General features: G+C 54.4%; 1 protein-coding gene across 2 annotated transcripts in view; it reads left to right on the forward strand.

Moving 5' to 3' along the window:
- The window catches only part of SULF2 (sulfatase 2), an 85,087-nt gene that overhangs the window by 32,485 nt on the left and 24,879 nt on the right, over positions 1-27,723 (forward strand). For both annotated transcript variants that reach the window (XM_056108446.1, XM_056108447.1), the window contains one exon: positions 8,984-9,223. In XM_056108446.1, coding sequence (XP_055964421.1) covers positions 8,984-9,223 — 240 coding nt within the window. The remainder of the gene's footprint in view (positions 1-8,983; positions 9,224-27,723) is intronic.

Genomic DNA, 27,723 nt, shown 5'->3' on the forward strand with positions numbered 1-27,723 from the left:
ACCAGCTCACCCACAGTGTCCAGCTCAGCCCCTCTCGGCACCAAGTCCTGAGTTCCTGCCATCCCCAGTCGGCTGAGAAAGACATGTGGGTACAGGTTATCGCAGGAAGAAGAGAAGCTTGTGGGACCCACCCTGGTGTTCCACCAGCCAAGCACATTCCTACAAATTGTTATTTTTTTTAACCCCCCCCCCCCCTTGGGAGATCTCTTAAATTCTGGACAGTGACTGGTATCCGCAGATCAGGTTTGGCTGCGTGTGAAAGGAAACAAAATAACAGAAGGCTTACATAAGGGCTTTGTTCCTCATTCACATAAAAATTTCTGGAAGTTGGCCGTCCAGGTTTGGCAGAGCTTCCCAGAGACCCAACCGCGTCGCCACGTAAACTTGCTGCCGTCCCAACCATGTGGCTGCCATCTTGTTGATAGTCACCTCCTGGCTCAGACCGGCTGCTGGAGCGCCAGCTCTTTCAGCAGCATTCCAGGCAGCCAGGAGGAGGAATCCAAAGAACAGAAAAGATGAGCCCGCGTGTGAAGTCAGTTCCCTTTGAAAAGGCCTCATCCCTGGCAGTGCATGTGACAAGGGACAGAACTTATTTGTTCCACCAAGCCATCGCAGCTGTGGGCCACACCCAAATCCGGATTGCCTAGGACCTTGGTTGTTGGCCAAGTTGCATGCAAGTGTGGAGAAACCCCTAGAGATAATGCAGCACCCAAGGCCAACTGGGGGAGGGGGGGAGCACTCTAGACCCTAACCCACGCACCAGGGGTCGACAGAAGCACCAGACACGAAAGCCACTCATCAGGGCCTGCCCCCTCTGTTGACACTGCAGAGGGGAAATGGAGGCTCCACACACTGTCTCCTGCCAGGGCCCCTCAGGTTACACCCACCCCTGGTCAGAGGGCAGAGCACCAGCCTGTGCTCCCCAGCGGAGGGCACTGCGGTGTTGGGCAGTGGCTGGAGCGTCTGGAAAGGTGGTCTCACAGCTCAGTGCCATGCAGATTAAAATCAGGGCAGAAAAATTATTGGTGGGCCACCCAGGGTCCCAGTGCAGGCCAGCAGCCACCTGTGTTGTGGCACTGGTGACCCCAGTACCCAGAGGGGGCAGGGGGCCTGGGCCTGTGGCAGGGAGGTGCATGCCAGGCACTTGGCGGGGGCAGAGGAGGGTCTGGGTTTCACTGTACGGCCCAGGGAAAACCCCCAAATGGGAAAAGTGCTTCAGGGCCCCTGTGCTCACTCCGGCTGCGGAGGCCGGGGCCTGGTGGGGACTTGGGGAGATGGGGGTCTTGGTGGAGCAGCTCAGGACCGTGGGGACCGCTGAGAGATGGGAAACAGCTTTCAGGGCATGCCCACATTGTTGTCGTTGTTGTTTTTGCTTTGGGGGTCACACCCGGCAATGCATAGGGGTTACTCCTGGCTCTGCACTCAGAAATTACTCTTGGCAGTGCTTGGGGGACCATATGGGATGCTGGGAATCGAACCTGGGTCAGCCGCGTGCAAGGCAAATGCCCTGACCACTATCTATCTAGTAGGCTCTAGTCCCGCGCCCACTTTGTTGACGTCACCCTTCAGGTGGAGAAGTAGCCCTGTTTCCTGCCCACCCAAACGTGGGGCCGACATGAGCACCCTCTGGCGGCACCCACTGAGGAGCTATTGCGGGCGGGAGGAACTTTCCTGGCAGAGTCTAGAGAGGAACTGAGCACTGATAGCCGAGTGCCTCTGAGCCTTCCCACCCTCAGGGCCTGCCCCCTCTGTTGACACTGCAGGGGAAAAATGGAGGCATCCACACACTGTCTCCTGCCGGGACCCCTCAGGTTACACCCACCCCTGGTCAGAGGGCAGAGCACCAGCCTGAGCTCCCCAGCTGAGGGCGCCGCAGTGTCGGGGGAAGGTTCCTTCCGGAACCTTCTAGAGCCTCAGTGGATGGAGGGAGGAGAGGTCGTCTTCCCACCCCGGCAGCCAGGGTACTCTCAGGAAATGCTGGCACTGCCTCTGATCTTGCAATAACGAGCCCGTTTCAGGCTGTGGTGTTTGCAGGGAGCTCCACTTTGTCTGTGACACCCGGGGCCGGGTGTGTTCCCCGGTGGACCCCAGCCCCCTTGGGAAGGAAACCTGGAAAGCCGCTCCATGGTTCTGGGCAGGGCCTGGATGCCAGCAGTTAGCCGTCGGCCGTTAGTGAGTGCCTGAGCACATCCTTACCCGATGCAGGAAATTCCGAGGAACTGCTCAGAACCGGGGTCCCCTGCGCAGATGTGGCCTCTGGTAGCTGCTTTGTCCCTCACACCCTCAACCCCCACCTGGGGACAGAAACCTCCGGGCGGGCAGCTCAGTCTGATCCGGGGACACACGTGAGGGCCTGTCCCTTGCTGCCCTGGGAACCCCAACGGGCGAGCAGTGTCCCACCCTGAACCATGTGGCTGCCATCTTGATAGTCACCTCCTGGCTCAGACCGGCTACTGGAGCGCCAGCTCTTTCAGCAGCATTCCAGGCAGCCAGGAGGAGGAATCCAAAGAACAGAAAAGATGAGCCCGCGTGTGAAGTCAGTTCCCTTTGAAAAGGCCTCATCCCTGGCAGTGCATGTGACAAGGGACAGAACTTACTTGTTCCACCAAACCATTGCAGGTGTTCCACCAAATCCGCTCTCCCCCCACCCCGCCTGTCTGTCCTTGGGGTGGGGGGCCCTGGGGACCAGGGCCAGGCTTAGTCTGAAGGTGGATTTAGCTCTTCCCGTTGACTGGAACAGAATCAGCTAAGAGCAGAAAGCTCAGAAGCTCCAGGGCCAAGCGGGTGACCAAGGAGGGAGAGGGCCTGGGCAGTCCAGGGAAGGGCTGGGGCTCGTGCCAGACCCTCCCACGGTCACGCAGGTCTCTGTCAGCAGAGGAGGAGCTGGGTTGGCAGGAAATCTCTCTCTCGGTCACACACAGCCAGGCGTTGGTCCCGGGGCCCTTAGTCTGTGAGCGGCCCTGGGCACAGCGGGGACCGGAAGCCACAGCTCGCAGTGTGTTTCCCGGGTGCAGGTCCCCCAGCTTCTTGGGGGCCTCGCTGTGAGAATTCGGGAGACTGCAGGAAAGAGGCCCTGTGTTTCCGCTGAGGCATGGATGGGGGGGCACTCTCCTGCCTCTGGCACTCGGGAAGTGGCGGTCAGGGTTTGGTCACACTGCTGCCCAGCTTGCCTGCTGCTCGTCCGGCCATGAACAAGTTGTTCTGACTCCAGAGTCGGGAGGGACTGTGTTCCACAGGTGTCTCTGTCGGCTCTTAGTACAGAGAGGGAAACTGAGGCCCCAAGCAGAGGCACTGGAAAAAGGCAGCTCACCCGTCGCTCCCAGGGCTCGTAACCTTGTCCTTTCACCTGCACAGCCCACCCATGAGGAGGGTCTGTGGCTGGGAACAGAAGCTTTTGTATGTGTGTGTGTGTGTGTGTGAGAGAGAGAGAGAGAGAGAGAGAGAGACAGACAGACAGACAGACAGACAAGAGAGAGAAAGAGTGTGTGTGAGAGAGAGTCTGTAAGAGTGTGAATGTGTAAGAATGTGAGTACAAGTGTGTGAATGTGTTTGAGAGTATGTGAGCGTGAGTGTGTGTGAGTGTGTGTGAGTGTGTGAGAATGATGTCAGTGGGCCTTACAGGTGACTGATGGGAAGCGGGGAGGAGAGAGACGGCCACTTTCTCCCCATCTGCCTCTGCCACCCGGGACCCAGGGTTACCCAGTTCTTGCCTCGCCTCACAGAAAAGAATTTCAGGAGTAGACGAGAAGTGAAGTAAAACAGATTTTATTTGGAGGCTTTTGAAGGGGAGGAGGAAAAGTGGGAGAGAGAGCACGGGCTTCCCCAAAGACGGAGAACCCCCTACACACCCCAACATTAAATAGGGAAGTACACATCTCAAGAGGGGGAATACAGGTGACACAAGTATTTGGCCACGTGGGCACAAGCAGCACATGGGCTCGGGAAGTGTATGTGCCCACCCTTTGTTCAAGGTGGTTTTTACAGGGTTTTTCCAAGATGCCACCACATGGGGCTTTCTAGCTAGATAAGAGTCCGTTGCTAGGGTTGTTGCCAAGTGGGTAGAATTGGGTACAGTCTTTGACCTTCAGTCCTGCTGGATCTTCTCCCAGAGGATGAGTCCTGCCTTCTCTGGTCTGAGCTAGCTGTGGGTTAATTGGATTAAAGGAAGGAATTGAGGGTCCTCCAGTAATTTCCTTCAGGCCGTTTCTGCAGGGAAGGGCCCAGTCTCCTTAAGGTTGGCTGCTGGAGAAGGTCTAATCAGGTCTTGCTTTCTGGATCCACAAGGAGGGTCAGATTTAGGACTGGTGGCTTTATTACTTCTAGAAATTTCATTGCCCTGATGGGTACACACGTGTGTGTGGGGGGGGGGGCCGGGGGGGTCCCTCCCTAACCTACCTGCCTACATCAAGAATGTGTGCATGTGTGAGTGTGAGCATGTGAATCCGCGTATGCATGACTGTGTATGAAGTCTGGTTGCACCCCCTGTTCCTGCAACGGTGGCTGCGTGGGCACTTGTGGCCACTCTCCAGGCAGGAGGCTGAGGCCTGTGGGCCAGACCCAACGCTGCCAGCCGCGCCCACAGAGGAACGTGGAGGATTTACCCTCTTGACCCTCAGCCTATTTCCACACAGTTGGACAGGGCCGTGTGCGTGTGCGTGTGTGTGTGTGTGTGTGGTCTGTGAGTGTTGCTGGTCTGGTCACTCCCAAAGCCCAACAGCGTTGGTCTTATGTCACTTGTTCCCTCCTGGGCTGCAGGGGTGACAGGGTCCGAGACGGGGCTGCTCACTTCCTTCATCCTCACCCTGAGTAGCAAGACCGCGGGGGGTCCCGGGTCACCGACAGCTGAGGCTTGGGCCGATGGTGGCTTGGGGAACCTAGGCGCCCTCTAACACACACCTGTCTCCAGCCCGTGGCAGTGTGCGTGGTGTGGCCAGTCTGGGTTTTTGCAGAGGCAGCCAGAGGTTCTCGTGACAATTGCACAGACACCTCTCCATCAGGTGGCGTGAAGGGCCTGGCGGTGCCGCACTCAGTCCTGGCTGGGTCTGTGAAAAGGCCTCCCACCCTTTTCCAATCAGAAAAACTCTAGACCCAAAGGAAATTTAGTAATGGGAGTAATTTATTCATCTTTTTACCCACAGCCATAAAAAGCTTTTTTTTTTTCCCCATGGACGGAGGGAGTGCCGGAAGAATGAAACCACCAAGGGCCCATGAAATTCTCCTGCTTTTCAGAAGGGGGCCAGTAATTGGATTCTGTCTGCCCTGAAAACCAGGTCCAGCCTGCGCTCAGTGTTCACGCACCCTGGCCTTTGCCTACAGGGCTTTGCTAGAACATTCCAGGCTTTGTTATCTCCTCCCCAGATCAAAGGCAAAGAGGTGTGGAGGAACCAAGTCAGGGAGCTTCCAGACCCCCCAGCCCCAGAGGATGGGAGGGGACCCTCTTACTCAAATATTCCGAGAATTCAGAGCAAAGGTCACCTCTTAATTGCTTCTTCCCTGCCTCTCCTCTGCCTCCACTCACACACAGAGACCATCAGGTACGGCTTTGCTGACCCGTGACTTTTGCTCCTCTTTTGCCTCCTCAACTCCAGATGGCAAGAAGAGCAGAGAGACATGCTCTCGGCCAGCACAGCCTGGGCCACGCCTGGCCCCTCATGCATGGGGAGACTGAGTCTAGACTCCAGAGCAGCATGTGCAAAGGCCCTGGGGTTGGCATGAGCTCACCAGTTCCCAAGAAATGGAGTAGTCAAGGTGCCAGAGCAGAGGGCAGCATCCAACCCTTTGAATTACCTAGATTTTGGGGGGGGGGGGGGGTGGGGGTACACCCGGCGGTGCTTAGGGCTTATTCCTGACTCTGCACTTAGCGATCATTAATTAGTAGACTCAGGCACTGTATGGGATGCTGGGGATCAGAACCAGGTCAGCCGCGTACAAGGCAAGGGCTTTACCCCCACTCTACCATTGCTCCAGCCCCAAGCTACCTAGCTATCTAGATTGTTCTGGAAAGCACGCCCCAGAAGGCATCATCTCCACCGTCAGCCGGTGGTTCGTGCTGCCAAGCTGCAGGCCCCAGGAGCTTGTCTTGGAGGGGCCCTGTGTGCCCGAGTTCCCAACCCCCTAAGGCCTCTAGTGCAGGGGCTCACTGCTTCCTGGGGGTGGCAAGAACTGGGGCATGTTTGGGCTCTTGCCTCTCTCAGGCACCTGCTGTGCCCCTCGGGGGAGGGGCTCATCTCCACGGCTCCCAGCAGCAGGTGCACAACTCACCTGGTGTGTGGGGCAGGTCTGCCGAGAGCACCCAATTTCAGGGTCCACATGAACCCCACCTTGCTCCTGGGGCTGAGAGTCAGTTCAGTTTTGTGAGTGTGGTCTGGGGGCGGTGAAGCCCCTGGCATCCTACCTGTCAGGCACGCACTGTGCCCCCACCCCACCTCCGCCAAGCCCCCTCCCTGGCGGCACTGAAGGTTTCATTCAAGTCACCTTAGAAGCAAACTCCCCGTCAGGAGCGAGCAGATGTGGCACAGGGAGGCATGGGACGGCAGCATCAGGTGGGGGCCCCAGAACCAGCATCCATCAGTGTGCGGCTGGCGCCTACTGGCCCGTCAGCACCCCAAGAGGTGTCAGGGTGACCTCACCCCTGGCCCAGGGGTGGGAAGTTTGCATCACGGAAAGAGACGGGCCTCGTTCAGTCAGGTTGATGTTGGACGAAACCCGTTTGGGTTGGCCCGGCCCAGCCTGATTGCAAACGCTATGAGTGGCCCCTTTTCATCTCCTCGAGGCCTGTCTCCCGGCTCCTTCCTGCCTGTCAGAGCTGTCTGTCTACAGCACGGCCGGGCTGGGCAGGTGGTTAGATCATGTGTTTCCATGCTCCAGACGTGGGCGGACGCAGCCACACACGGGGCAGCTTGACTGGAGCAGGTTTCTGTGGGCAGTAGAGCTTTCATGCAGCTGTCCGCTGGGACAGCCTCAGCCAAGCCACCACCAAGGCGAGCCAGGGGCAGATGCATCTGCAGGGAGCTACCCCGGGGCAGCCCCGCGCCTGCCCGCTGCACCCAGGAGGACGGAACGACAGGTCCCAGACCTGGGTTTGAGCCCATGGCGCTGCTGAGAGCTGATGCCAGCTGGGTACTTGAGTTCACCAAGCTCAGGGTTTGGGACGACCTTACTGCCCAGGCTTCCCTGGAAAGGAAGCAGTGGGGGGGGGGGGGGGTGTTCAGGAGGGGTAGCCCCAGCCTGAACTCCTCTCCAGGAGAGAATGGGGTGGGGGGGTTAGTGAACAGGAAGCACTTCCCTCCTCCCATGCTCCTGTGGGATGATGTGACCCTGGGCCCTCCCATCCGGCTAAAGTCACAGCTTGTCACCCTGAGCTCCCTGTGAAGACATGAGGGCAATCGCACACGTAGGGGCGGCCGGGCACTGGCACGCCTCATTGTCCATCTGCCCACCCGCTCCCTCCTAGTTCCAGCTCGTATCATGAACCCCCCAGTTCCTGCAGCTCCACCGGGATGTCTGGGTTCAAGTCCCCATCCCAAGCTGGGCAGCTCAGACCAGATGCTTGAAGCTGCACACGCAGTCTCCTGCTTGTCAATGCACCGGGAGGAGAATAAGTGAACAGCACCCAGGTCGGCTGATGCCATTCTAACGGTTCCTAATTCTGTGATTGTTGCCGGCCCACGTCTCTGCCCTCTGTCCAGGGCTAAGGTGGAGCCGTCTCACCTCCTGAGACCTCAGCGACCAGGGAGAGCAAGTGGAATAAGGTTCTAGGGCATGTCGAAGATAGGGACCCCAAGGTGGGCAGGGGGCAAGCCTGGGGCTCACGGGGAAAGACTGGCACTGCAGTCACTGGTATGGGTTCTGGTGGAGGCAGAGGGGGCGCCAGCCGGCCAGGTGAGGTCTGCAGTCTTCGGAGCCCAGACTGTGCCCCTCAGGACTCTTGCACTGGTGTTGAACCATCTCATACTTGGCAACAACCCTTTTCCCAAATCCGGGCGTTTGCCAAATTCAGGGACGAACATGAATGAGCTCGTTCAACTAACTGCAGCCTCAAGACCAGGGGTTAAAGAGAAGCCACAGAGGCTGACCACTGGTGGGAGAACATTCAGGGAGGATGGCAGCGTGGCAGGGTGCCATCCTGGCTGCAGGAGCTCATCCCCAGCCGCCTCCTGTGTGCCAGTCCCCAGCTGAGTACCGTTTGTCCCCGATGCCACCCCCAGAGGCCCAAGCCTCCGGCTCCTTCCAGCCTTGCTGAGGAACGAGTATGAGCACGTGCGAACCTGCCTTTCCTGGCGGTCCTCAGTGAATTCTGTCTCAGGCTCATCCACCCTGGGGATCTGGAGCCAAGTCGTCCTGGATGGTTCCGTGGGGGTGAGGCGGAGAGGGGACTGCAAAGTGGGATCGGGTAGGGGGTGGTGGCAGAGGGAGAGGGACCCAGCCCAGCAGTCGAGGGTGGTATGGGGCTGAGTGGCATATTTCAGCAATATCTGGAGAGAAGCTGGCCTGGGGGGTGGCTGAACAGTAAGGGAACAATTCCTGGGGGAGTTCCAAACCAAACACACAGAATCTCCCCTCTGTTTATGAAGCGGTTGCTTCGCCCCCATTCCAAAAAAAGGATGCTGGGCTGGAACCATAGCACAGCGGGTAGGGTGTTTGCCTTGCACGCAGCCGACCCGGGTTCGATTCCCAGCATCCCACATATGGTCCCCTGAGCACTGCCAGGACTGATTCCTGAGTGAAGAGCCAGGAGTAACCCCTGTGCACCGCCAAGTGTGACCCAAAAAAAGCAAAAAAAAAAAAAAAAAGGATGCTTATCAATCCTGCGGAAAGGTGGTTGTGTTTATACGTGAACCAGGGCTTCTTTCAGGCATGGACTGGGTGGGTTTGACCCATGCCCCCAGCACGTTGTGCAAGACCTGCCCACAGGGCATTGCAGCCCCCATCTGTCTCCAGACTTTGCCCCCAGCCGTCCCTCACCTGCACTCTCTGTTTGCAGGGTCCATGCAGGTGATGAACAAGACCCGGCGCATCATGGAGCAGGGCGGGGCACACTTCATCAACGCCTTTGTCACCACGCCCATGTGCTGCCCCTCGCGCTCGTCCATCCTCACCGGCAAGTACGTCCACAACCACAACACCTACACCAACAACGAGAACTGCTCCTCGCCCTCTTGGCAGGCACAGCACGAGAGCCGCACCTTTGCCGTGTACCTGAACAGCACAGGCTACCGGACAGGTGAGTGGGCGGGGCCACCGGGTGGGGCGGGGCTACTGATGGGGGTGGGGCTATTGGACTGGTGAGTGGGTGGGGCCACTGGGTGGGCGGGGCTACCAAACAGGTGAGTGGGTGGGGCCACCAGACAGGGTGGGGTGGGGGGAGGGTGTGGCTACCAGTGGGGGCGGGGCTACTGGGCAGGGGAGTGGACGGGCTACCAGGTGAGGCAGGGCCACAGAATAGGGATGTGGGTGGGGCCACAGGGTGGGGGTGGGGCTACCGGACCGGTGAGTAGGCGAGGCCACCGAAAGGCGAGTAGGTGGCTGGGCCCCAGTGTGGTCCCTGGATGGCAGGGACACCCCAGGGTGACTTTCCATTGTTCAGAAATCTTTCTTTTCATTGAAAAAAGTGCCTTTGTTTCTATGGGTATATGGAAAATGTGGGTTTATTTGCCTAGAGAGTGCTGGAAAGTGAGTTTTTCAATGAAATCTGAGGAGCTTTTTTTGTTAAAACATGATTTACAAAGTTGTTCATAATACAGTTGTTTCAGCTCCAACACCAATCCCACTACCAGTGTGACTTTCCCTCCACTTATATCCCCTGTTTGCCCCAGAGGCACAAATTTACTTTTTAAGGCTTTTTACAACAAAATGGCAGATGGGTTTATCAAAAAATAGATCAATAAGCATCAATTGGTGATAATTGTTATATCCACACTGGTGTTACTAAAGTCATTGTCTGAGGGTTTTCTGAGTCAGTTTATCAGCTGGTTGGTGCTGGTTGAGTCTTCCATATTGTTTTTGATCCTTGAACTTGGTGGGTAGAATCTGAGTGTTTAAAAAGTGAGTTCATGGGGGCTGGAACGATAGCACAGCGGGTAGGGCGTTTGCCTTGCACGCGGCCAACCCCGGGTTCGATTCCCAGCATCCCATATGGTCCCCTGAGCAACGCCAGGAGTAACTCCTGAGTGCAGAGCCAGGAGTAACCTCTGTGCATCGCCAGGTGTGACCCAAAAAGCCAAAAAAAAAAAGTGAGTTTATGAGAGCCAGAGTGATAGTACAGCAGGTAGGATGCTTGCCATGCATGTAGCTGACCCAAGATTGGTCACCAGAGCCCGGCTAGGAATGATCTCTGGGCAGAGAGCCAGAAGTAAGCCCCGATTACTGCTGGGTGTGGCACAAAAAAAAAACCCAGAACAAAACCTAAAGAAATGAATTACGTATAAAATATAGAATATAGCCTAGAAAGGCCAAAAGCATCTAGACCAGCATTTGCCCTTCTCTTGAACTAAGCCAGCTCAAGCCAACCAGGATCAATTAAGACTGAGCCTGGAGGAAGGTTCCAGAAGATACTGGCATGGGGAAGGGACTGAAATGGATTTGGAGACAGGAGGGGAACATATGTGGAGACTAAACCCCTGGCACAGAGGTTGGCATGGCAGTGCTGCCCTGAACTGGATTCTCTGCAGGCTGTCCCCTGTCTGCCCCACTGGGAGCACGTGAGCTAGCAGGGTCCAGGTCTGTCTGGACCTGGGGTCTGGGGGGGCTCCACAGGGCCCACCTGGCCAGCTGGCTGCCGCAGCAAAGGCACAATGACAGCACGGCCTCTCGTGTCTGGCCCTGCTGCCAACCCTCCAAACTCAATTAATTTAATTTGCTTCGATGGGAACAAATAAAGGATCCTCACCTTGGGGAAGAAGCAGGTGCTTGTGAAACCAGGTATGGAGACTGGCTGTGGCAAGTCCGGAAAATCGCATCTGGGCGACAGGGGCTTGTTTGGGTCCGAGTGTCACAGGCAGAGGGAGGGGTTCTGGGGCTGCTTCCAGCAGGGAGACTGATGGGGGGAGCATGCCAACAGGCAGTGTCACCAGAGCGCCCAGGAACTGCGTCCTGTGGGAACACCAGGAACACTCGGCGTCTCTACCCAGAATCTGGTCATTTCTCTACGGGAAGCCACGCATGTCGAAACTCACAGGCGTGCTCACAGGGACCCAGATGGGGCTGGAGGGGGGCAGGGGAGCGTAGCAAACGGAACCAGAGGAGGTCCAGCATGGGAAAACATCCTTCACAGGTTTCCCAGTCTGGAATTTTAACTGAAATCTGCTAGTTTGTTTATTTTTTCTTTTTGGGTCACACTCAGCCGATGCTCAGGGCTTACTCCTGGCTCTGTGCTCAGGAATCACTCCTGGCGGTGCTTGGGGGACCATATGGGATGCTGGGAATCGAACCCGGGTCGGCTGCATGCACGGCAAACTCCCTACCCGCTGTGCTATTGCTCCAGCCCAATCTGCTAGTTTTAGAGATTTGACAAAAAGACATTTTTTTTTAATTAAAAAAAAATTTTTGGGGGTCACTGTGAGATCACCGTATCACTGTCATCCCATTGTTCATCAATTTACTCGACGGGGCACCAGTAATGTCTCTATTCGACTCAGCCCTGAGATTTTAGCAGCCTCTCCTTACTCATCCTTCCTAATGCTGCCATATTCAATATGCCAAAAACAGTGACAATAACAGGTCTCATTCCCCTGACCCTGAAAGAGCCTTCAACATGGCAGCATTGGGAAATACGCCAACACTGTGAGATACACAGTTACAAAGCTGGTCATGATTGGGTCTCAGTCATACAGTGTTCCAACACTCATCCCTCCACTAGTGTACATTTCCCACCACCAGTGACCCCAGTTTCCCTCCTGCCATCCCCATCCCCAACCCAGCCTCTATGCAGTACTATTCATAATAGACAGAATCTGGAAACAACCCAAGTGCCCGAGAACAGACGACTGGATAAAGAAACTATAGTATATCTACACAATATGCTAGAATACTACACAAAGAATACTACACAGCTGTTAGGAAAAATGCAGTCGTGAAATTCGCTTATAAATGGATGGACATGGAGAGTATCATGCTGAGTGAAATGAGTCGGAAGGAGAGGCACAGACATAGAATGATTGCGTTCATTTGTAGGGCATTAAAAACTAAAAAAAGTAGTGTGACTGGAGTGATAGCACAGCGGGTAGGACGTTTGCCTTGCATGTGGCCAACCCGGGTTCAATTCTCAGCATCCCATATAGTTTCCTGAGCACCGCCAGGAGTAATTCCTGAGTGCATGAGTCAGGAGTAACCCCTATGCATTGCTGGGTGTGACCCAAAAACAAACAAACAAAAAAAAAATGTAGCATGAGACTAATACCCAAGAACAGTTTGAAACACGGGGCAGGATGATGGGATACAAAATGCCATTTTTAAAAACAAAAACCATGTGTTAGTTTTTGCACTAAGCTGGAGCGATAGCACAGCAGGTAGGGCATTTGCTTTGCACGCGACCGACCCGGGTTTGATGCCTCTGTCCCTCTTGGAGAGCCTGCCAAGCTACCAACAGTATCCTGCCTGCATGGCGGAGCCTGGCAAGCTCCTTGTGGCATATTTGATATGCCAGACACAGTAACTAGTCTCATAATGGAGACGTTACTGGTGCCCGTTCAAGCAAATCGATGAACAGCGGGACGACAGTGCTACTAAGACTTGAGGATGTACCAGAACTGTGTCCCTGCCCCTTCCCACAACCTCATCCTGCAGAAGGTGACTTAGTGACTATTTGTAAAGTAGAAATGAAGCAGTGGAAGGGTTGGAACCGACAATCACTGACAAAGAAGAACGTCCATCGAGAACATCACAAGGATGTTTCAGTGAAAAGAAGGGAGAGAGTGGGAGGTTTCAGACTGAACAAATCCTGGTGTTTCATCTGTCGTAGTGGATGCTGGCTCAAGCATACCAAAACAGAAACGAGAAGCTCAAATATGAAACCCCTCCTGGAGCACACTCTGCACCCCCTGGCTCAGGCCCAGCCCACCCCGTACTGTCCCCAGCTCCGCATGGTCCTGGCCTGGACTAAATCAAAACAGCAAAACTCTCCTGCGTTCAGAATGCTTTTCAGGTTGATTTGATTGACAGGCCTCATATTCTGTGATAGCATAACTTTGGGGCCAGGGGTCATCTATTCTTGGACACATGAAAAGCCGAGTCCTTGTGGTTCAGGTAGCTCATGGAGGTGGATTTAGGCTTGGCTGCATTGGAGACCCCCACAATCACCATCGCTCACTCTCCTTCAGGAAAAGCCTGTGCTGTCTGGTGCACTGGTCTGAGATTCAAACTCTTTATTCCTCTCTACCTCCTGGGGAGAAACGATCCCAGGGTCCTCTCTGCCTGCCAAGGATGCTGGGATATGCAGTCCTCATTCCACAGGGCCATTTGACCAGCTGAAAGTTCCAGAAAAATAAGAATACTGGGGCTGGGTTTCAATCATTTGTGTTTCTGAGACCCTTTGGCATTTAGAAAATCAACTTGGACTGGAAGATAGAAACCAGATAAACAGTCCTTAGGGACTAGCATTCTGTGTACAATTTGCCCCCCACCCTTTATTTAGAGTTATTCATGATGATTTGTTTTAGGCATTTGCTATTCTAACCCCAAGTCCCACCATCACTGTCACCTTCCCTCCATCCTTGTCTCCATTTTTCCAACCACCCCTCAAGCTTGCCCACAAAAAAAAATTTTTTATATTGCTTTTCATCCCTAAATGGCGAGTGAAATGATCAAAAAGCACTTCAGTAAAAGGAAACTTGTGAAAACTGTTGTATCTCACCATGGGGACATTAAGTCCTTATCTGGGGGTTTACTCAGCTGGGGTCAATTCTGCATTAATTTTTTTGTGCATCTTTGAAAAACAGCGTGACTGTGAAATTTTGAAAATAATCTTATTTTTTCTACCATCTGACCGGGGCTGTGTTATCATTGTGACTGCTCAGTTGATTCTTAAGCAAATGAACTGATAAAGTGTTCCCTGGAGTGGGGGGGTGCAGCTTGTCCAAAACCTTGAAATGATTGTACAATAGGATATTCTTTCCTTTTCCTTCCGTTTTCATCGCAAATCGTGAAAGAGTTGTTTGTACCACTGTGTTTCGGGATGGACTCGGCTTTTTAAGGACCTCTCGACTGCTCTGACACCTGACTCTGGCCCTGTGAGATGCTCATTGCCTCTCCACCATGGTCAGTGGTTGCTCTCCTTCCCATAGATCAGACTACTAGACAGTGAATTTGCACGTGTGGGGAGCGGATCTTTGTTTTGTTTTGTTTTGCTTGCTTCTTGGGTCACACCCAGTGATGCACAGGGATTATTCCTGGCTTTTGCACTCAAGAATTACTCCTGGAGGTGCGTGGGGGACCATCTGGAATTCTGGGAAAGGAACCTGGGTCAGCCACGTGCAAGGCAAACGCCCTCGCTGCTGTGCTATCGCTCCAGCCTGGGAGTGGGATCTTTGATTCATCTCTTTAATCCATTTCTGAAAAACCTTGCCTCTTTTAGAAGATTCGCGGTTCCATCACGTACTCATCTTGCTTCGTGCTACTCCATGTTTGCAGTAGAGATTGACAAATGAGGAAGCAGGAGCCACCGCCTTGATGCGGGATAAATACCTCTTTGCTCGTGGATGTTTCTGTGGTGGCTTCTTCTAACTTTGGGATCGTGCGTCTCTGGATAAATACCCTCGAAAGGATCACTTGCATCTTTTGAGAAAACGAACATAGTCACCTTTTGGCACCTTTCAGCTGCTCTGGCTCCACGGAGTTACGGGTTCATGGTTAAATCCTCCCAGATCTTTGTAGAGCAGTTGGGAGTGAGGGTTTCCATGGGCTTGGTTGAGATGAATGGATTTGAAGAATGTTGGACTTCGCCACCTTGGTGACTCCAGCCAAGAATGATGATGATGATGGGGTTTTGTGAGGAGGGAATCCATTAGCGCTGTGCTCTGTGGCACACAGACTGGAGAAATTAATGATGATGGTGATGGCTTGTCCAAGTGACAAGGTGGGTCACAGCCTACCCCAGTGTCCCCAGGAATGTCACAATAATCTAACCTCAGGTGGTAGAAATCAGTGAGCCATGAACTGGGCAGCCCATGCTCGACTTCTTGATAATCAAGGAAAATGCAAATTAAGCCCAGGACGCACACTTGACCTGCCACCCATTGCCTTGGCACATTCAGGGGTCACAGCCAAGCTCGAGGGAGACCCGGGGGAGCTGGAAGCAGCCAGGGACTGTGTGGCAGCTCCTCCACTCTGGCCGTTTCTTACAAAGCTGAGAACGTGCACTGTGTCTGCTCATCGGTGGCCCTGTGCTCCCCAACCCCTTTGTTCTTAGGAGGCGGTGAGTTCTGTCGCACAGGACGTGGTGCTCAGAGCCAGCAGATGTTATTTTTTTTAATAATTTACTTTATCTAAACACCATGGTTTACAAAGTTGTTCATAATACGGTTGTTTCAGGCATTCAGTGTTACAACACCAGTCCCACCACCAGTGTGACCTTCCCTCCACCAATGTCCCCAATTTCACACCCACCCCACAAATCTATCCCCTCAGTAGGCACAAAACCATTTATATTGCTTGTTACAATAAAATGGCAAATGGAATTATCAAAAATAAGTAGTTCAAGGGCTGAGTGATAGCACAGTGGGGAGGGCGTTTGTTTGCCTTGCATGTGGCCGACCCAGGTTCGATCCCCAGCATCCTCTATGGATCCCCGAGCATTGCCAGAAGTAATTCCTGAATGCAGAGCCAGGAGTAACCCCTGTGCATCACCAGTTGTGACCCAAAAAGCAAAAAAATTTTAAAAAATAAGTAGTTCAGTAAAACAAAATTTGTAAAAGTTGTTCTGTCTCATAATGGGGGACAGAACCCATTATCTGAGGGTTGACTGAGCTCTTGGGTGCTGGTTGAGCCTCTGTGTTACTGTTTCTGTTTATTGAACCTAGTGGGCTTCTGTTCAACTTTCCCATCTATTCTGCTGTGTTCCTAACTGGGCTGGCAGATTGCAAAATTCAGAGGCGTCTAGGAGCTGTGGAACAGGGACATTCAGCAGCTTGGTGTCTCTTCTGAGAGTAGCTGTGAAGCTGAGTCGTTTACATGCCGGAGCTGGCAGGGGTGTCCAGCAGAAGTTGGGTGATGGAGAAGCTGCTGCTGTCTACGCCAGGACGGCCCAGAGCTCTCAGCCTGAAGAGCAATCTTCCTGGGAGTTTCATCGGCTTCGCCTCTCTTCTAAGATTCAGATCGTGGAATTTATTTTTCCACGAACTGCAAAGATGCAAGCACTCTGCAGCATTCAAGCTCATAGTTTAATAGTCCCTTTTTCTGTTTGTTTGTTTTTTGGGGAGGGGACATACCTGCAGTGCTCAGGGCTTGCTCCTGGCTCTGTGCTCAAGGATTGCTCCTGGTGGTGCTCGGGGGACCATATGGAGAGCCGAGGATTGAACCAAGGGTAAGGCAGGTGCCCTTCCTGCTGTACTATGGCTCAGTAGCGTTGTAACTGTAGCGTCTTAACAGGCGCCTTCCCTGGGAAGGTCTGAGTGTAGGATGAGGGCCGGCCCTCTCACTCTCCACGCTTCTCCCTGCCCAACCAGCATCTTCTCCCAGAATGCCAAAGGGCTGTGTGATATTTTTCTGATGGGACCAGCTGGAGTCATGTGCCAGACTCCAATCTGATCATCAGGGCGAGCAGATGAGTGGTGCCCCTCAGCTCATCCCAGGAGCTATTTTCTGAAGTGGTTGGTGGCATTGATGTGTGCCCGCCTCGCTCCAGATAGAATCCAGGGCAGGATAGAGGGTAGCAGGCTGCAAGGGTATCCCAGACCTCTGCCACCACGGTGCTATGGACAAGTCTTTATCTGCCCTCGGTGCAAAGTCAGGCAGGACCAGCCAGAGGGTCCCATCAGAAACGGCCTCAGACCCTCCCTTAGGTCAGCCTCTTCCTCTCTCACTCCCACGAGGACCTTGCACCCTGAGCCGGCCTGGTCTGCCCGCCCAATAGCTGCCCTCTGGTGCAGGTGGACAGTGGACACTGGGAGGAGCCATTGGACCCTCCCTCAGGGCTCTAGAAGGCCCCTCATTGAAGGTAGTTTCAGGTTCGGCCCTGAGCAGCCCGCTCTTCCCTCACCCAGAGCCAGAGGGCGGCCCACCGAGGCCCTGATGGCCTGGCCCACACCCCCACCCCTCTCCCGGGTGACAGGACACATGGGGCATCAGCTGCTTACACAGGAGGTAGAGAGGGGTCTCCGGGCATCTGGTACCCCCAACATTCACTGCCAGCAGGTGTAAGTGTGTATATGTGTGTGAGCCTGGGAATATGTGTGTGTGAGCATATGTGATAGAGTGTATGAGTGTGTGTGTACATGTATGAAGGTGAGCATGTGTGTATATGTGAGAGCATGAGTGTGTGAGCATGTGTGAGTATACAAGTGTGAGTGTGTATGAGTATGTGTGCAAAAGTGTGTGAGTATGTATGTGTGAGCTTGTGTGAGCATTGTGATTGTATCAGTGTGTGTCTATGAGTGTGTGAATATGTGTGAATTGTGAGCATGAGAATGTGACCGTTTGTGAGTGTACAAGTGTATGTGTATGAATGTGTATGCATGTGAGTATACGAATGTATGTGTGTATGTGTGTGAATGTGTATGTGTGTAAATGTGTATATATGTGAGTCTATGTGTGTGTGAATGTGCATATGTGAGTCTGAATATGTGTGCATGTGAGTGTATGAATGTGTGAGTGAGTGCATGTGTGTGTGAGTGTGTGTGAATGCGTGTGTGTATGTGTGTATGTGAGTGTGTGAATGCGTGTATGTGTATGTGAGTGTGTGTGACAGTGCTGTGTCTTGCTCCCCCTTCCCCGCCCTCTCCCCTCACGTCGAACCCCCTTTGCCCACAGGCCTCCCTATTGTACCCCTGCCCTCCCTGGCACCCCCAAGGTCTCTCCTTTGGCGTCTCTGCTCCTCCAGCATCCGGGCCCCAATGGCATTCCAGTCTGCCTGTCTCCCACCACAGCCACCTTCAGTCCTCAGGAAACCCTTAGAATATTCCAGAACCCACTCGCCCGCCTCTGCCCTCACCTTCGCCAGAGGGTCCCTCAGAAATGACCTCACACCCTGGTTCTTGCCCAGCGCCCTCCCCTGCCCCCCAGTCCTGCCTCCCTGACCCCCTTCCCAGGCCCCCAGGTACAGGCCCTTCCTCCCACTCTTCCCTTTCCCAAGCTGGTCCTACACGCCTGCCCACCCTCCTTCCTGCAGGCCGAGGGACCGCGACACACCGCCCATCCCCCACTTCCCTGCCCGGCTCCCTCCTGCTCCGTCCCCTGCCCACCCCCAGCCCCTGCAGCTGCCGCCACACAATGGCGCCTTTACTGGGTGCCCGCTCCCCCTCCCGCGAGCACCCCGCCGGCACTGGGCACACACAGTGCCCTCTCCCCGCGCCCGCCCACCTGCCTGTGGCCTGTGGGGTGACTCTCCACCCCGGGAAACGTCCCCCCCCATTCCCCTCCCTTCTGCCAGCACCCAGGACCAGGCTCCCAACACCCTGACACCTGAGCCTGGCGCAGGGACCCCCCACCCAGACGAGGCCACCCGCGCCTCTGGGCCAGAGTCGGCACCTCGGTTTTCACGTAGGTTTGAAAATTTGAGAGCACCGGCCCAGGAGCCAGCGTGACTCTACTCTCCTGGCGGGTCTCTCCAAAGGGTCTCCTGCAGCCCCACGGCTGCCTCCCTGCGCCCCTGTATAAGGCACCCCTAATCCAGCCAAACCTCCCGTGTCCTTCTAAGACCATGTTCCCGGTTCAAACTGGAACATCAGTTTGCAGACTCGAGTCTGCTGTCCCCCAGGGCTTCCCCCTGCACCCCACCATCACTGTCACACTAACAGTGTAAACCAGAGTGACAGAAGGTTCCAGAAGCCACCCCCATAGGCGAGCATGGAACAGGGCACTATCGGGGTTCGAATGCACAGGCTGACACCGTCAGCACAGGGCCTTGGCGGTGTCACTTGGTGTCAGTGTGACTGTGGCAGTGAAGAGAGAGAGGTGGGCAGGGCTATAGGGGTGCGGCCCAGGCGGGCAGGTGGAGGGGAGAAACCCCAGCTCCATCCACTGAGCCTCCGGGGAGGTTTTGGGGTCCATGGACAGTGCGGCTCCCTGAATATCCTCAAAGGAGGGAGACCAGGGAGAGCAACCACTGCCTTTGTGGGTGATTTAGCATTACTGAAAATTAAGTCATACTGCAAGTGATGCTCCTGGAGCCAGGAGATAGTGCAGTGGCTAGGATGTGCGCCTAGCATGGTCAGATGCAGTTCCGAATGCATGTTTGGTCTCCCAAGCATCACCTGGGTGCGAGTCTGCAGATTCCCACACCAGTGACATGACCCCGGAGGTCCCGGCCAGGCCAAGCCCACCAGCACCACCTCCCAGGCCCTTACTCAAACCCTGGCCTGACTGAGCATCACCAGGAACAGCACCTGGGGCACTGAGCCCTGCTTGGTGGTGGTGGGGGGACCCAAAAGTAAATAAATAAAAATCAGTAAACTGCCAAACAGGGCCAGAGAGATGGTGCAGTGGGAAGGCCTCATACATACAGGGCGGATTCGGATTCAATCCCCGGCACCGCGTGTGGTCCTAGAGCCCACCAGGAGGGATCCCTGAGCACAGCTGGGGGTGGCGCCCAAACCAAAAGCTTAAATTTAAAAATAAATAAAAGGCCAACCAGGCGTGCACAGCTGCTTCCTCTCCCAGGGACGGATTTCAGACTCAATTCTCCAAAGAGCATAGCGCCCCCTAGAGGCTGCAGTGTGCAGTGGCGCTCCCCGTTGCAAAGGTCAGGGACGCTCTAGGCATCCTGGCCCAGAGACCAGAGAGAGTCTCCCCCCCACCCCCGGATGGTCTGCTCTCCTACATTTCCTCCCAGCTCTGTTTATTTCTTTCCAGTTTATTGCTCTGAGCCCTGACTCTCGGCCCATTTTATCCATAAACCCGTTTTCTGCAGTTTTCCTGTACCCCAAGTACTCAGGGACACGCAAAGGAAGGCACGATTCTACTTGAATGTAAAACCTTTTCCAGGGCTCATTCCTGCTCTCTGGGACTCCCTGACACGCACCATGCATTGGAATTGCAGGTGCCCTGGACCCAGGGACCACCCTGGCACTGTCCTGCAGCCCGATGCCTACCAGGCGCTCTGACTCGCAGCCTGTCTCCGTGATGGATGTGGCGGAGAGAGCTCATATTGAAATCTTTCTTTATTATAAATTGCCTTCCCTTCCCCTTTCTTGTACATGGCTGTTAACGCAGAATATTGATTTTTTGGGAAATGACGTGCAGGTAGCTTTTGTTACCTATAAATTTCCTTCTTAGGGAAACAAGGGAGCATTATACGATATTTGTCCTGAATACAGGACGCCTGACTAGTGGCGTGGAGGATTGGCTCAAGGTCCCGATTCTTCCAGGTGATAATTAAATATCCGTTGATTGACTGTTCCTCCTGGCTTCCTCCTGAGGGTTTGCGCTAAGCCCTGCACCCCTCCCTTCCTTCTGGACAGGACCACCCTTGGAATGCCCATGGGAGGGTTCAGACACACTTCCCCACGCTGAGCCAGGGAGGACACCGGTGGCCCTCGCTGGGTGCCAGCCTGCCTGTCTGGTTCAGGTCTCAGGGAAGGGGCGCTGGTCCCCAAGGGCAGCTGCTGCGTGGCATCCTGGGAGAGAGTTACGGGCTGGGCCAGCATGTAATAGAGACCCAGCGGCTCGCCCTCCCTGTGTCCACTCAGTGGGGGGGGGGGGGACTGAGGAGCAGGGGCAGCAGCACTGGCAGTACCACCTTCCAGAGCATCAGCCTGACCGAGAGAGTCAAGCACCTTCAAGAGGGTTGTGCAGGGCAGTAAGCAGCTGCCCTCTGCTCTGGCCGTTTGATCTTCCCTGCTCTTCCAGAAATTAGCCAACACACACACACACACACACACACACAGAGCCAGTAACCAGAGGAGGTTTTGAAAAATGAAAATCTAATGGTGTCCTTCTCTGCTTCAAACACCCCTACACACACACACACACAGCTTTGGCTCTGGAATAAATTAGGCCTGAGGCCTGCCAGAGCCATGCTGGACAGCTCAGGGACTGCCCACACCTCCCACTCTCTGCTTTGATTTTGGCCAGGAAGGGGCCACTCCCAGCAGTGCGCCCTGGGGCCCAGGTGATGCCAGGGATCAAACCTGGGCTCCGGCCTCTTAGGTCATCTCCCCCACCCCCATCTTTGAATAAATCAAATTGTTTGATTGTTCTTAAATAGTTTTTAAATTGTTCTTTTTTTTTTTTTTCAGCCACACCTAGGCATGCTCAGGGGCTGTTCCTGACTGTGTGCTCAAGAGTGACCCCTAGCGGTGCTCGGGAGACCACATGTGGTGGCGGGAATCGAACCTGGGTCCCTGGTGTCTCTCCTGCGCCAGTTCTGCTTCCTAATAGCACTCAGACCTCCCGTCCTCTCTGCTGTCTAAATAAATACAGACCATGCCAGCCCCTGAGCCTTTGCTCTTGCAAACGTCTCTCAGCAAACATCTCTCCAAGCATCGCTCACTGGCCTTTGCGTCTCGTCATTCACCAGCGGCCCATCCAGCCCCTCAATTTCCTAAACCTCTGTACCAGCTCAGTCCCCTGTTCCCCTCGAGGCTCTGCTTGATGGCCTCAGAGCTTTAATAGCCCCTGGAAAGCATCTCGGGTGCTTCGGACATTTTTTAAAGAATTTAAGTTCTACAAAGTCTATTCTCTGGCTCTAATAGAATTCCTGGGTGGGTGAATAATAGGGGAAAAAATGCCTCAAAACTTTCTGAATACTTGAGGATTGAGCACTACACTTATGATACTTCCCAAGACATAGTTGGAAGCAGTTTAAAATATTTTGAGGGATTAGAGTGATAGTACAGAGGGTAGGGTGTTTGCCTTGCATGTGGCCAGCCCAGGTTCAATTCCCAGCATCCCATATGATCCCCTGAGCACCACCAGGAGTAATTCCTGAATACAGAGCCAGGAGTAACCCGTGTGCATTGCTGGGTGTGACCCAAAAAGGGAAAAAAAATTGAGCAAAGTTTTAAAAGAGAAATCCATAGAATTAAATGCTTCTGCCTTTTTTGTTTGCTGGGGCGGGGGGGGGGGGGCGGCTTTTTGGGTCACACCCAGCAATGCTCAGGGCTTATTGCTGCTCTAACCCTGAAATTACTCCTGCCAGTGTTTGGGGACCATATACGATGCCAGGAACCTGGGCTGGCTGTGTGTAAGGCAGATGCCCGACCTGCTATATTATCGCTCCAGTCCTGCCTTTTTTTTAAAAAAAAAAAAAAAGGGGGACATTTTCAAATCAATACATTTCCACCAAGAATCTAGAAAAGAAAGACTCCCATAAACCCCCTGACGCAGAAGGATGAAAGAGGACATTTAAGGGCAGGAATCAGTGGCATGGGGGTGGGAATCAATGAAAACAAATAATCTTTTGAAAGGTCAATAAAATTGAACCATTTCTTGGCGCACAGCTGCCTGGCAGGCTGCAGGCACAGTCTTCCCAGCGCTGCCCCCACAGGGGACCTCCAAGACCCCCATGAAATCTGTTGTCCAATGCCCTGGTGACCCCAGCAAGCACCCAGCCAGGTTCTGTTCTCCCCCATCTCACATCAGCAATGAAGAAAGGGGGACCACGTCGGCCCATTATTCCCCATAGCTTGTGAGTTTTTGCTCCAGCCCTGCCCTTCTAAGGGACCTCCCAACACACACACACACACACACACACACACACACTCGCTTCTCAGCTCGAGTGTTGCTGGGAACCTTCTGGATGCGCCTGAGGCCTGAGGCCTCGTGGGGGAGGTTGGGTTGGCGCTTTCTCCATCCACTCTGTGCCGAGAAACCTGGTGTTGGATTCCTGCGCCCAAGGCGGGGTCTCCCTCTACCTCTCTCGCGGTTCTTGTGCTTGCCACCTTCCCGATTCTCCCTCTGACTTGGTCTTCTTCCTTCTGGATCTCGGTATGTCTCTGTTTGGGTTTTCTTCCCGTGCGAACAGCTGCAGCTTCCTGAGTCTGGATGTCTCCTCTCTCAGCTTGGGGGAACTTGGAGGATTGATTTATTCAAAGAAGAATGGGCCCGCCCTCCTTTTCTCCCCCTCTCTCTCTCCCCTCCCTCTTCTCCCCTGGACCCCTGTGCTTCTGGAATCTTCTGTGTGATGAGAATGCCGTTTCTTGGGAGGTTATTCTGCAGAGCATCAAGGATTTTTATTCTTTATTTTTGGGGGTGGGGGTCATTGGATGATATCGACCTCTTCATCTACAAGCTCACCCCTTTGGTCTCTATGCAGAGTCCTTCTGCTGCGTTTGCTCTTTGAGCAACTATAAGGTTCTGTTCTTGGTTTGTTTTGCGCCTTAGACTGTCACATTCACTCCACTCGGCCACAGCCCACCTTGGCCACTCTGCTCTTGAGCTGTTGTTTCTGTTTGGACTTACCTGGGCCTTTCTCTGCTTCGAGGCCCCGTTGTGAGCCTCGGGACCGTTGTTCTGAGGTTGTCTCGGAGTTTTTTGTTTTTTGGTTTTGTTTTGTTTTTTTTTTTTTTTTTTTGCTTTTTGGGTCACACCTGGCGATGCACAGGGGTTACTCCTGGCTCTGCACTCAGGAATTAGCCCTGGTGGTGCTCAGAGAACCATATGCGATGCCGGGAATCGAACCTGGGTTGGCTGCATGCAAAGCAAACACCCTACCCGCTGTGCTATTGCTCCAGCCCCTGTCTCGGAGTTTGACTTGCCCTCTGGAGTCAGGATTTCCCCAGATGAGAGTCTCTGCCTCCCTCCGTGGTGTCCCACATGGGCCTGGGCAGGGCCGGAAGAGTCCTGGTGGTGGGCCACCTGTCGCCATGGCTTCATGCCAGGAGGCCTGGACAGTGACAGGAGCTTCCGGTCACAAGTGCCCAGCACCAGCTAGAGCACCACGGTGGAACGTGCCCAGAGGTGCCCTGGAGTCCATCTCGGCACGTTTGAGCGGCCTGGAGCAGCAGCCTGAGCTTCAGCGTCACCCGGGCCCAGAAGCCTTAAGGCTGCCCTGATGGTACAGACCCAGGCGACATCTGAAGAACTGGTGTCAGGGTCAGGGGGTTAAGCGGTGATGGGGCCTTTCAGCCCTAGCTGGTCACCGGGGGGACCCCAGACTGGCAGGGAATGTGGCTGACCGTGAGCTGGCGAATGGGGTCCAGAGCTGGAAATGGAGTCCCTTTGCGAACTAGCTATGCTCTGAGAGGTGTGTGTGCAGTGCCTTGTGGCAGTCTGCCGGGCAGCAAGCACTGGAAGCTTCGGATATGCCTGTGGGCTCAGAGCCACCCCTGACCTCACTACGGGGATGTAACCTGAGGTCTGTCACTTTGGAGGACGAGAGCCAGGCAGCCCCGCTGTGGGCGAGGTTGAGAAAGGTCATCGGCATGGCAGTGGCAAGGGGCTCCAACCCCCATTTGTGCCAGTGGCTTCCTGCCCCTCATTCTGATGTTACAAGAATAGGGTTGTAGGGTTAGGGTGTCAGGCGCTTGGTCCCACCCCAGCCCCTGGTCCCTGGAGTTCTGGCACACACCTTAGAAATCTCCCTCAATGGGCTGGAGTGATGGGCATTTGTCTTGCATGTGGCTGACACAGGTTACATCCCCAGGATCCCTCATGATCCCTTGAGCACTGCCAGGAGTGATTCCTGAGTGCAGGGCCAGGAGTCACTTCTGAGCATCACGGGTGTGACCCAAAAAGAAAAGAGGGAAGAAGGAAGGAAAGAAAGAGAGAAAGAAACAGAAAGAAAAGAAGGGAAGGAAGGAAGGAAGGAAGAGAGGAAAGGAGGAAGGGAAGGGAGGAAGGAAGGGAGGGAGGGGCGGAGGGAGGGATGGAGGGAGGGAGAGAAGGAAGGAAGGAAGCAAGCAAGCAAGCTAGCTCCCCTCAGTTGTAGCTTGTTGCCCTGAAGTAGGGTTTGTCCTGGTGTGGGCATCTTTCCATGCCCTCTGTTCCTGGCTGTGCCACCACCGTGGACTGGGGTTTCAGGGCATTTCTGTGTCCGGTCTTCGGGTGCAGGTTGTCTGCCATTGCCAGAGGAGGGTTGCGCTTTCGTTTTTGTCTTTTTTTCTTCTTCTCCCTTTTTGTCTTGGCCCCATTTCCAGTTCATCTCTTGCCTCTCATTCACAGCTATATCCCCACCCCTTGCATCCCCCCACCCACCCATCCAGCAGTTGAGCCTGGCAGTTATTGAGAATCCACTAAAGATGTGAATGGACAGAGGCCGTTTGGGCCTTAAGCTCGAAGCAAGCAGCAAATGAGAACAAAATGGAATTGAATTGACTGTCTCAGTCTTCCTGCATGAAATCGAACTGAAATGAGTTCAGGCAGGTTCGCAGTGCTCAGAGCTTTAGAGCCCCATCCTTGTGCTGTGCATGCCCCCATCTGGACTGACTTTATATGGAGGCTTGCCCTCTGTGATGGCCAGGGGCTCTGCACTGGCCCCACACCTTGGGGCGCGTGGCCCTCGCCTAGAAAAACCTTCTCTCCCAGCAAAAGTCTCAGGGGAGGCTTCTATTGGTTCATCTAGAGTCATGTGGTCTTCCTCGAACCAATCACAAAAAAGTCCGGAGGACATGGGCGCTCCTCACTGGCCAGTCTCATCACGTGCTTAGCCCAGGGGCTGAGCCCTACAAAGCATCTCAACGCATGTAGCGTTGGGGGTTCTGGGTAGGGGGACAGTTGTCTGATGTCACTGGAAGGGGTCGTGGGGCAGAAAACAGAGGTCTCCCACGGAAACCCAGACCCGGGGCAGGGGTGCAGGGATTTTGGCCCCCCTCTCTCTGCCCTTGCACTCAGTACTCCTTCATGCCCAATCCCCAATCTTGCCCCCACCTTGCTCCCCGCTCCCCACCGTTCTCCGCTTCCAAAAAGCCCATCTCTGGCATCCAGAACTTCCACACAATTGATTTATGAGTTCCTGCTGCAATTTGCATCGGGTGCCTTTTCAAAGGCAGAAGAAAAAGACTCATGTTGTAACCTTGCAAGCAGCCCAAAGTTAAAAGGATTGGGTTACAGAATATCAAAATTGCCCCCCCGCCCCCCCCCCACTCCCCCCCTTCCCCGCCCCCAGAGTTGCAGGGCCCTGGGCTTATTTAATGCCTTTCTTCTCGGCCTTGCTTCCTCAGCCAATTTGTCTGCCAAAAAAGCAAAAGACTTCAGTCCTGTGGCATTTTGCATCTAATATTTATGGTGTTCTAGAGTTTGCAAAAATGCTTCCTTCTCATTTATCACTTGCTCCTCAGGAGACCCCAGATGTACCCCAGAAAGTTAGTGGAGTCGTTCTCTGCACAGCTCAGTGAGCCAGGTGCCAGGCGGCGATGCCATTGCTAAGGGACCTTCTTCCGCCCACAGTGCTGGGGGCGAGGGCTTGTGGGGGGGGGGGGGGGGTCTGGCTGATCTGCTCAGCTTCCGTTCTGTGCCCCTGGGAAGCAGGTTAGAATTTTGCAAAGCACTGGTCTGGACAATCAACCCCAGGTTGGTCATTTTGAGTTATAAAATGGGTGGTTCGGGTTTTTAATCTAAAAGTTTGAGGACTAGAGAGACAGCGCAGGGGAGTCAGGCACTTGCCTTGCACCCCGATTGACGTAGGTTTGATTCCGGGCACCACATAGGGTATCCCGAGCACTGCCAGGAGTGGTCCCTCAGCACAGAACCAGGAGTAAGCCCTGAACACCGCCAAGCATCGCCCAAACCACCCCATCACCCCCTCAAAAAAGCAGGGAGTTTTGTTAAATGAAATCCAGATTCCAAACTTCTCTTTTAAGGAATTTTTTTAAAGGGGGGGTGGTTATAATGCTGGTCTTGTCAAACTGGACATGTTTGTGAATGATGGTGATCAGCTGACCACAGGGCACAGTAGCGGCTACAGCCCACTGGGATTGTACAGCCTGCTTCCTGGCGTTTTCTTGAAGCCCCTCCTCGTGCCCAAGCACTGGCCTGAATGTCTGTAGAGCTGCGAGTATCTGGTCTGGCCCGCCCTCAGCAGGAAGTCTACTAGTGGTTCGCTGGATCCTGTAGTGCCCCCATCCTTGTTAGAGGGTGAGTCCCTGAGCCAGGCACCCCCTGGTCACACTAGGGTGGAGAGGACAAGTGAGTGACCTATTCCCACTGGATAGGCGGGGTGGCGGTGTGGACCCAGGGTGCTGGTACCCCACTGTCCTGCAGGAAGGAGGCCTCGGGGCGGCTCCACAGCCAGATCCCTGTGCCCACCCACTCGGTCAGGCCCTGGCCGTGGCCGCCTCCAGCTGTGACTGTAACTGTCCTTCTGGGCCACCTTGTAAGCCAGGCCCAGGGCTGTGGACAAAGGCCCACTGGGGCCCATCTTTTCATTTTCAAACCCCACGGCTGAGCAGAGAAAGATGCTCCCAAATCAGATCCTGGTGTCTGCGTCAAACCTCATGCCCTGTGTGCTGGGCAGACAGGCTGGCATTCCCAGATCAGAGCCCGGGGGTTCCTGGTCCCCAAAGTAGTATGTGACAGTCCCTGCTGTGGGTATCACGGCCTGCAGGGAGTGCCGGGCATGCTTGGGAAGGGGGTAGGGGGCACCTGGCAGGCTGGGGTGCACTTCCAGTACCCCCTTTCCAACCAGAGCATCCACCC

This window comes from Sorex fumeus, unplaced genomic scaffold (assembly GCF_029834395.1).
Source record: "Sorex fumeus unplaced genomic scaffold, SorFum_2.1 ptg000213l, whole genome shotgun sequence".
NCBI lineage: Eukaryota > Metazoa > Chordata > Mammalia > Eulipotyphla > Soricidae > Sorex > Sorex fumeus.